Genomic DNA, 11,151 nt, shown 5'->3' on the forward strand with positions numbered 1-11,151 from the left:
ACGACGTCTTTCCTTTCCTGTGGGCTGTCCATCCATCCCTTCTGGTCCTTCCTTCCAGGTCTGATCCCTTTCTTCTCGCCTGTCTGCCTGTTAGGAGCCTCCCATCCGGGTAAGGAACCATCCCCTCTTCTGTCCGGGATGCCCGCCCAGCCCATGTGGCAGCTACACTGTTTCTTTATTCATGTATTTAGTACTACCTCTGATTAAAACATTATTATGGTTGTCATCGAATACCCATCTCAAATCCATCCATCCTCTAAGCCTGCTTATCCAGAGCAGCATGGGAGCTGGAGCCCACCCTGGCCTGCATTAGGAGAAAGGCAAGGACAATCCCTGGAAGAAAAAGAAACACACATTTCAGTTAAGCAACACATGTATTTGGAGCCTGTGGACCTGAGGAGAATGTGTAAACTCCACACAGGGAAGCACCAGGGACTCCAACCCCCTTTCTCAATGTGCCACACAGGGTAGAAGCATCCAACAGCTTTGCCACACTCCAAGTCTACACCAGCAGGTCTACAGGAGCAGCTTTGTGGACGGGGTAACGTCACAGCACGTCTATAGTACACACTGTCGACCCTAACCCCTAACCTTAACTTACCCCTACATGCTGACACACACTAAGTCCTAACCGTACCTTCCGCCATGACACTTCTGGCGTGTAGACCTGTGATGACGTAGGGTGCTGCGGCTCTGCAGTTGGATGTTACTGACACAGGGCAGCAGTCCCGTCTTTCAGTGCCCGGATGAAAGCTAAGCTGGAATGTCTGTACAGTACTCCGAAATTTCCAAAGAGGACGTATAGCCAGCAGGGGGCGCTATTGCACTGCCGAAAAAAAATTGCTTTGGCTCACGACGAGTTAAGCGGCGTTGCTTAAAGAAATACATTCACACCGTTTATCAAGAACCGTTTAAAAATAAAAGTACAATATGGAGATAAGTTTAAAATATTTACAATTGAACGTTAAAGTCAGCAACACGCGTGTTTACAAGTCTGCCGTCCTCTTGTTTAAATAAAAAAATAGCGCTTCTTTATGGGTTATTCTGTTTAAACGCTTGGTCGTACAAATTCTACTGTTAGTTTATCTATTATGACTTAGCAAAGTAAATCAAACTTACTTGTCAACTCTTTCTAAATGGAATGCTGCCTAAAAAATCAGCACTTGACTGGACTGTGTGGATCCTGAGCTTGACGGATTCTGGGGCGCTTCTTTATGTGAGAAGTTGGGTTTTGGGTTTGGGTGGGGGGCTTTGAAAAGGTTCTGAAAACTTCCATCCATCCATCCATTATCCAAGCCGCTATATACTCACTACAGGGTCACGGGGGTCTGCTGGAGCCAATCCCAGCCAACACAGGGCGCAAGGCAGGAAACAAAACCCCGGGCAGGGCGCCAGCCCACCGCAGGTTCTGAAATCCTTAATGTCTACTAGGCTGCCTAGACAAATACAACAGATAAAGAAAACCTGAAGCGAGCCTCTGTGAGTTTATGCAGTGAGAGTCCTTTAAAAATCCAAAAACCCATTTGGATTTCTCAGATCAGTCGTCAGCTCTTCATGGATATTTGTGGAGCCTGTTAGGAATCAAAATGAAAGGGTCTTTCTGGGACCTTCACGTGGATCGTTCTTTTGGGTTATTTCTGGATCCTGTTAGGGAACTATTTTTTTTTCTGGAACTTTCATGTAGACAGCTCTTTTGAGAAGCCAAAATGGTTCCCCTATCCGAAGACCTGCTTTAGCACCTTTAGTACGAGGAGTTTAGTGGACGCAAAAAAAAAAAAAAAAACCCTGGCAACCTTAGGGGAGCTTAGCCCTGAAACAAAACGAGCTTCAAGGTCTGAATGGCCTCCTCTCGTTTGTCCAGTTTCTTACGCTGTTATTATACGCGTTGTCCACTTGGGGGCGCCACTGCCCGTAAACGTGATCTCTTCAAATGTAACCAAATTCCAATATGTCTCTCCAAAACAAATAAACACAATCAATGAAGAATTTGTAAAACATATCAGCGAAAATGTTTGTTATTTAATATGTGCGCAGGTGAGAGTGCGCTGGGGTGGGCTGCCGTCCGGGTTGGTTTCAGCTCTGCTTTAATAGAAATAGCGAAATGGAGACAATATAAAGTGGCCTTATTGACGAACGTTTGGTTTATTTAAAAAGCATAATAAGAAAGTTTAAAATAACACATGAAACTAACGCCATCTCTATCAGAATGTATTGCCGTTTTCTTTATTTTTCACTTAATGTTAACCGTTTTCACACAGCATGCATTTTTCTGGAACGCGGGCGAACGGGAGCATTTACAGACAATAAAACGTGTGTTACAATGCTATACGAAATCTAATTACATTTTCAGTACATTCTTCAAATGTAATTAACTGAAGGAGAGTGAAACAAGCCGTTCATATATAATTCGCGACTGACCCCCGAACACCAGCCTGCTGATCGTATCTGAAAGTGAGGAACACGCGCGTCCGTCCCGTTTCAAGTGAGAGTTCATCTAACTTATATTTATGTACCTTTTGCTCACTTTAACGTCTCCCATTATACCTTACGGTGTTGGGGTCACTTCATGTACACCCGTTTTAATTTGCGGAACATGCCATCTTTTCAACGCATTTACAGAATTTCAGAAATTGACTTGACCAGCTCAAAATACAGTTGAACCCCCCTTGTATTCGTCTTAACCTCAGTGTTGGTGCTTTTTGTCTTTAATTTTTTAAATTTGTAGTTGGGTGTGTTTGGTGCTGGTGGTTGGGGGCGGGGGGGGATGGTTGGGGGTCTTAGATGATAGATTTAAAGACCTGATTCACAGGTTGTGCTAAACGCCTAACTTCTGAATCAAAACACAAAAGGACACCCCCCCGGGGCAAAATTTCTAAAGTGATTTTCTTATCAGATGAATCTTTTTTATTCTGTGCGCATTAACAACAAATACTAATCGGCAGGAGCGCTAATAGCGAAATAAGTCGACGTATATAAGAAGCGCAGAGGTTAAGGTCAGAGATAAGCCTAACACTGCGAGGCGAGCGACTTAAGTATTTGCGAAAGATTTGATCCCTTTGCCCTCCGAATTTTAAGCGCAATTTTATGACGATCTGCATGTTAAAATCGTGCCCATTACATAAAAATAAGCGTAAGAAGAAAATAAAGAGTTACTTTCCGTCAGCGCATAAAAAAGCGCAGCCGCTCCGTCCGTCAGCGTTTGACATTAATTATATTCTCCGGTTGTACAGAATACACGAGCTCTTAACAATATATTATTATTATTATTTTCCTTCAGAAAAGAATAAAGCATTCCAGCAGAAACGATATCGTCTAACCGAAATGTGGCATATTTCGAATTTTTTTGTCAAGATCTTGTTAAACTGCTTTCCTTTTTTTGAAGTGCTTAACATTCTAAAATATCTCATTTTTTTCCCCACATTCGTATTTATAAAAGCAAACTTGCTAAATTATTACAAAATAAAGTAACGCGCACACACATGCAACCACACATAAATATAAATAAATATAAGCATTTCCTCAGCTCGCAGACTTGGCACGGGAGATCTCAGATGAATGTCGGCCGTGAGGGGGTTGCACTTTTTTGCCTAGAAGGCAAAACAAAGAAAAAAAAAAAATCCGGAGCCAATAGGAATTGAGCATCCACCCAGTTGCACCATAATTAAAGGTTTAACTAGGCTGGGTCTCGCCACAAATTCTTCAGTACAGTCGACAGAACTGGAAAAGAGTAGACACCCTGGAGGATTGTATGCTGTTGGCTTCGTTTTTTCTTCCTCTGTCTCTTACTTACTTTTTTTTTCTTCTTTTTTTTCTTTTTTATTTTTCGGGACACTCATTTCTGGGGGAGTCTGAAGTGATGAGTGGACCCGTCTTTGAGAAGAAAATCTCGAGCATTCTGAGCGACCTATCGGGCTCTATGAGCTGTCACCCGGCCACCAAGGACTCACCGACTCTGCCCGAGTCCACCGCCACGGACATGGGTTACTACAACGGACAGCACGAGTATTACCAGAGTCAGTCTTACGCGCAGCCAATGAACCCTTACCCTTACCATCACCAGTTCAACCTGAGCATGGGTGGCGCCGGGGCGTACCCCCCAAAGTCCGAGTATCCCTACTCCAGCTCTTATCGAAATTATGGACATTATAATAGAGACCAACAGACGCCCCCACAAGAAACAGGTAAGATCCGCCATCGCTGATGTCGGGCTTGACATAGCGAATCATGCGAGTTTTCAATTGGGGGTGCGTTGAGGGGGTGCGAGTATACTTTTTATATCTTATGAAATTCAGCTTGAATATGTATCCAGCGTTTGCTTGTTAACGTAACGCTTTAACTTCACTTTGCATACGCTTACGTAAAAATAAAAATTAAAAATAAAAATTAAAGAACGGGTCAGCCCCGAGTGTCAGAAAATTTAAAGTCGGATTCTTTGTGTTTGCTTAATGTTTGCGTGGTGACCTTAAACGTTTTGGCAAAACTGTGTTAAGTGTTTCATGAACCGGCCTAAAACGAGAAGACAATTCTAATACATATCAAATATACAAGCGTTCAATCGAGTACTTTACTTCGAGATTGTAAATTAAAGGATATATATTTATATATTAAATAATATAATTAAAGAACAGACGGCCTTAGAAGCGCAGATTGATGGCCCCCTATTACAAATGACACACAAGTATTCTTAAAATAGCGTGGTATTTAAAAAGCATTGGCAATGCGGGCCAGAGGAGCGGCGATCTTTAAAGATCTTTGTTATCATGCGTAGGAAGAGTGAATGCAGGGACCTTAACAAAGCGAAATGGATACAATTCTAAAGTGAAATAAAAAATGGAGAAGAAGAAAGTGCCCGCTTAATCCACTATCGTACGATTTCAGAACTATTCAAAAGTAAAGCAAGATGAATAGTCATTCATGCTGTGCTACTCTATATATATATATATATATATATATATATATATATATATATATATATATATGAATTATAATTATTATATATATTCATACATATATATATGTGTGTGTGTATTATATTATATGTATTACCTATATGTATATACCGTAATACATATAATATTTAATATGTATAATAAAATACACACACACTATATATATATATATGTATATATATATATATATATATATATATATATATATATATATATATATATATATATATATATGTGTGTGTGTGTGTGTGTGTGTGTGTGTGTGTGTGTGTGTGTAGTATATTATATGTATTAGCTATATGTATATACCGTAATACATATAATATTTAATATGTATAATAAAATGCACACACACATATATGTGTATATATATATATATATATATATATATAATCTATATATATATATATATATATATATATATATGTGTGTGTGTGTGTGTGTGTGTAGTATATTATATGTGTTACCATTATGTATATACCGTAATACATATAATATTTAATATGTATAATAAAACACACACACACTATATATATATATATCCTTCTGCCCACCTTCTGCACCTTATGCAGCCAAATGCAAGGGGTACAAAACACGAGCCGATGTGTCGGGCACTCAGAGTCATTAAATTAGTGAAAGCGTTGAAAGAAACGGGAGAGAACGCATAAAGAAAGGTGAACTTGCTCAAAAACGGCAAATATATTCTGAATTTTGAAGAACGATAACACTGGGGTGAGTATTTTTTTTATAGGCGGTTGAATGTTATTAAGATGAAACAGAATTATCGATTATTATGTTGTGGATAACTGCTAAGTTGCATTGTAAAAATAAATTAAATATTAATAAGGAGAAAATCCCAATTCCATAGAATATTCCTTTGAATAGTGTAGGCACAATGCACCGGGAAACAAACAGAAAGGAAATCAGGTTTGATATTTCTGAAGGGCACATCAGTTTATTCCGAAGGTGCCGCTGGTGCGCTCTGCATTGTACATTTCTTTCATTTCTTGTATTTTGTTTGTCATAAAGACAGGAGAGCCTCCGCCTCCAACAATACCTCACAGTCACATCACCAGTGTGAAATGAATTCCTAAAGTGTTAAAAGTGTAATATATAGAAAGAGTGGGTGCTACTGTTAAATTTAAAACCGTTGACTATTCTAATGTTATGATTTTGAGATACGGATTGTAGTCCAACTCTGTTTATTTATTTGTTTGTTTATTTCTTTCAGTAAAAGAGGAACCCGAACCCGAAGTAAGGATGGTGAACGGAAAACCAAAGAAGATTCGCAAGCCTCGCACCATTTACTCGAGTTACCAGCTAGCGGCCCTGCAGCGACGTTTCCAAAAAGCGCAGTACTTGGCGTTGCCCGAGCGAGCCGAACTGGCGGCCCAACTGGGACTCACTCAGACACAGGTAGGTCAGGATGGTGAGACTTCGCGTGTAAACCGCTGGGGCTGCGCGGTCAGACCTCTACACAAGCACGATTGCCAGTGTTACATGAACTCAACCCATGCAAGTGAATATATGGAGAATGTGGAGCCCTAACTTAGCTTGAATTGAAAGCTACCGATTTATATTCGGGGAACGAGGGGTGGGTGACGGAGCAAGGCAACCACGTGGCACAAAAAGGCTGGACTTGGAAAATGTGTGTGGCAAGAAAGTTAGGCTGCGCAGGGCCACCCATTGCCACCGCAGGGGCAAAGAATATGGTTGCTATGTCCGGAGGCCCAAAGGCTGTTACCGTAGCTACTCAGTAAACACGGGCAAGCAGCGCGACTAGAACAGCCATCGGCGTAAAGCACAGACTTACAGACTCCTCGGTGTTCTTTAAAGGCCATTGGCAAGCTTGTCGTGATGTCACGTAATTGTGGCATTTCACCCGAAGACTGTTTGCGTTTATGGATTTGTTTCTTTAAATGAAATCGTTTACTGTTTATATGAAGGTCTGCAACATCGCCAGAACGCCAACAGTGTCAAAGTAAGCCGTAAAAAGTACATCTATGGAAAATGTGGACCCCTCCAAACACTTCCAAGTGCTAATTTAAGACTAGTGGTTTTACTCTTTAAAGTTTAACACAACATTTTGCTCCGTTTCTTTTTTTTCAGTTTATAAGGAAGTGCTAAAACTTTTTTTTATAACTAATGATTTGCAAGCCAGTCTTTTAAAAAGTAATACACTCTGCGTGTCAGTCAAAATAATGTACTGATATCGAAATAACATTTATTATTATTATTATTATTATTATTATTATTAATAATAATAATAAACCGGAAAGAAACGCTTTTCAAAGTGTGTTCATTTAACCAATGTTATTACATTGCATTAACCATTTTAGTGAAATACAATTATTCAGAATTAATGTCATTTTAATATAGAACGAAGCATTTCATTACCTAATTAAATATTTAACTTTCCATTTGCAAACACTTGTTTGTTCCCAAGCAATCCCCTGCACTGTCTACTGCATTACGTTAACTGATTTTTATAAGTGGGTTTGGATAAAACCGCCTTTTAAGCGAATAAACGTTTACTAATGATATAATTATTTTTTAAATAGAAATATATATATAAGTTTTATACCAAGACAATGTACAATATACCAACCCCCCTTTCCGGGAGTAGATAGGAGCGGATCTCGAAATATCACTACAGCCCACCGAAACTTCGCGTCCATTTCTGCGGCTGGTGGTCTCAATGACCACTCGAACCGCGCAAGTTCAGGCTTCCTATATTCAGAACGGAATCGATCTCTAAAATAAAGTGATAGACATTAACATTTAATTACATCCCGAGGGTCCCAAACTGCTAAACTATAGCTGGGGTCTAACCTGCTCTCTAAGGTGATGGCGGATATCACATACGTTGAAATGAATATTATGACTTGCTTCATTGCTTTTAGTGTGAATAAATCAGTCACGTTCTAGTTTTTCAGTAATTTTAGTCGAACACGTAATTAAATTATATAGAAGGCACAGACAAACAATAATTTAGGAAAACAAAACCTTTATATTCTGTTGCGTAATAACGTTCTACAGCAGATTAAAGTCAGCCGCCTCGTTGTCCGACCACCCTTCAGTAAAGACGTTTTTATTCCGATCGATTTGTTTCTTCTGGCGAATACATGAACCTTAGCGGTTTTTGTTTTATTTAATTCTCGAAAATTCACATTCAATCGATATACCCAACGTGTAACTTAACAGAAATCTTAACCTTACCAACCCTTTTATTAAAATAGACCCTGCGATAACATACTGTACGTAGTTATTGAATAATCATAATCACCGCCAGAGCTTCGGCTGATTTGTTTAATATTATTAGTCATAAAAATCTGTTAATTAAACAAATCATATGCTAGTTCTGCGGACTTTCAGTTTAGGCCGAGATTCACCAAAATTGCAATGGCTTGCTGTATCCGCGCTCGTCACTTATTCCATTTCATTGTTATTGTTTATTTATTTATTTATTTGGCTGACGCTTTTTTTCCAAAGAGGCTTACAACATTTGTGATACAATTGATTGCATGTTTCTATTATTATTATTTATTATTATCCAACTGGAATACAGTCAGGTGAAGTGACTCGCTCAAGGTCGCACTATGTGTCAGGACTTGTATTTGAACTCACAACCTTGGGTCTCAGGTCCAAAAGCCCTTACGACGCACTGCCTGCCGGATAAACTTGATCGAATCCGGATAACAAAATGAGTCAACTGGATCATTTAAACGTTTCATCGACGCTGTTTCTTGCACTGCTCAGACGTGGGTTGTCGCCGACAGGCTGAACAGCTTCGCGCGGGTTAGACAAAGGACGAAGGATTGCTTAAATTTAATTTGCATCCCGCCCAGTGTTGGTTCATATTTAACGTCCGGGATAAAGACACATTTCAGAAATGGACGTGTTTTTATCGTTTATTCAAGCACTTTTGACCTGATTCTATAATTTCTTGTTCATTGATTGTTGTATTCTCGCCTCTCTCTCTCTCTCTCTCTCTCTCTCTCTCTCTGACGTCACTCCGTGCGCTTTGTTCACTTAGTCCCTCGGATTTGCCTTCTGTGTCACCCGTTTACCTAAGTGACCCTTGTTATGTCTTTTCCTGCAGGTAAAGATTTGGTTTCAGAACAGAAGATCCAAGTTCAAGAAGCTCTACAAGAACGGAGAGGTGCCACTGGAACACAGCCCTAACACGAGCGACTCCATGGCATGCAATTCGCCGCCTTCCCCTGCGGTCTGGGACAGTAATACGCACAGTAATCCATCCAGCAGGGGGCAGCTTCAACAGCCTCTCAGCTCTTCGCCCACCTATCTGGACGACTATAACAGCCACTGGTATCAGCAGGGTTCTCATTTACAGCTCCCAGGGTCGTCCTTGCACCACACCCCGCCGCCTCAGAGCGCCGGGGCGGTCTACTGATGAGAGGGACACAAAACAAAAGAGACTCCGATGCCTCCCGCTCCTCCCTCCCGCCCCGCGAGCCGCCAGGCCCGACAGACGCGGCCAGCGCTCAAGCTCAGGAGTTTTATAGTTCTTAGCCTTGGGACTCGTGCGTTTAACTTCTGCCTGCAATGCTTGGAGACGTTTCGAGACGTCAATCACTAAATAAATAATTGAGACCCTCAAGAGAAAAGCTTTTTATATTTTCAATGTGACTGTAGGGGGGAGGGGACTATTGTTTATTTTTATTTTTTGGAGTGGTGATTTTAAGTTATTAATTATAGATCAATGTTCACTCATTTGTTTGTTTGAGGTTTATATATGCATATGTACATATAATTAAGTTCCAATTGTAGTTATTTGCCGGGGAAGGACGAAAAGAATTTCAAGAGATTTTATGTAAAAAATATATAATACGAAACTGAATAGAACAAATAGTTTATAGTTTTTTTTTTGTTTTTTTTTTTTAATCTCAGGTTGTTATTTATAATATTTTGTACAAAAATTTAATGTTGAAAACTGTAAATAAAACGACTTTTTTGTATAAAACTGTAAACCACTACAACCACTTCTTTTTTTAATGCTACGTTAAAATGGAACTGAAATTGCACTATGGACGCCTAAAAGCCTTAAGCAAAACTTATAATTTGCATGGTTATCTGCAAGTATGTGTGACGAAGCCTTGTTAATAAATTTGATTGACTTGAGCCTGCATTTGTTTTTAAAATATGCAGCACATCTCCGTTAATTTCAATATTTTTAGAAATTCAATGTGTTTGAAGAAAAGTGTTGCCATGGGGGGGGGGGGACCTCATCATTAGGGGAAAATGATTAGATATTGAGGAATAAGACAATGTAGAACAAATGGGGGGGGGGGGTAGTAAGGTGGGCTTCCGAGGGTGTTGGTCTTAAAGTCTGCTTATGCTGGGTTCAAGTCTAAGTGTCTGCTGATGGCGTCTGCACATACCAGTTCAACCAGGAACACATATGACTGGGAGACTCCGGGCAAACACTGAGAGCGCCAGAGAATCGAACGAAAACGCCATTAATACAAACTTGGACAAGAAGCCAGCATATGAAGGCTTAAAAAGAAAAATGTCCAACTCATACAAAAGACTTTAAGAGCAACACTCTATGAAGCCCACCTTAGTAATCCATACTCACTTACACCCACCTACTACCCCCCTCCTAATTTCCTGTATATTGCCTTTGATTCCAATGTGTCTAATCATTTACCTCTGATGATGACACCTGGTAAGTGCTGAAAGCTCAGGAATAAGAAACTCTTTTAAGATACGTCATCCTCTCCCTTTGCGGGTTTCTAGCCAAAAACATGCAAACCAAAACACAGACCTTCTCATATGTGTGTGTGTGTGTTTAATAATATCTATCTATCTATCTATCTATCTATCTATCTATCTATCTATCTATCTATCTATCTATCTATCTATCTATCTATCTATCTATCTATCTATCTATCTATGTGTTATATAGTGCCTTTCACATCTATCTATCTATCTATCTATCTATCTATCTATCTATCTATCTATCTATCTATCTATCTATCTATCTATGTGTTATATAGTGCCTTTCATATCTATCTATCTATCTATCTATCTATCTATCTATCTATCTATCTATCTATCTATCTATCTATCTATCTATCTATCTACTATATAGTGCCTTTCACATCTATCTATCTATCTATCTATCTATCTATCTATCTATCTATCTATCTATCTATCTATCTATCTATCTACTATATAG

At 39.5% G+C, this 11,151-nt stretch overlaps 1 protein-coding gene across 1 annotated transcript; it reads left to right on the forward strand.

Moving 5' to 3' along the window:
* Positions 1-3,691: 3,691 nt before the first annotated feature.
* On the forward strand, positions 3,692-10,091 carry dlx3b (distal-less homeobox 3b). Its single transcript, XM_028792538.2, has 3 exons — positions 3,692-4,181; positions 6,181-6,365; positions 9,052-10,091. The coding sequence occupies exons 1-3, from the start codon at positions 3,749-3,751 to the stop codon at positions 9,361-9,363; spliced, it is 930 nt and encodes a 309-aa protein (XP_028648371.2). The 5' UTR covers positions 3,692-3,748; the 3' UTR covers positions 9,364-10,091.
* Positions 10,092-11,151: the final 1,060 nt, after the last annotated feature.

The sequence above is a fragment of the Erpetoichthys calabaricus genome, chromosome 14 (assembly GCF_900747795.2).
Source record: "Erpetoichthys calabaricus chromosome 14, fErpCal1.3, whole genome shotgun sequence".
NCBI lineage: Eukaryota > Metazoa > Chordata > Cladistia > Polypteriformes > Polypteridae > Erpetoichthys > Erpetoichthys calabaricus.

Excerpts from the sequence above, each read along its gene's own strand:
- dlx3b (XM_028792538.2), top strand. The coding sequence starts at position 3,749 with ATGCTGTTGGCTTCGTTTTTTCTTCCTCTGTCTCTTACTTACTTTTTT. Across the intron at positions 4,182-6,180 it reads GACGCCCCCACAAGAAACAG|TAAAAGAGGAACCCGAACCC; the intron begins GTAAGATCCGCC and ends TATTTCTTTCAG. Across the intron at positions 6,366-9,051 it reads TGGGACTCACTCAGACACAG|GTAAAGATTTGGTTTCAGAA; the intron begins GTAGGTCAGGAT and ends CTTTTCCTGCAG.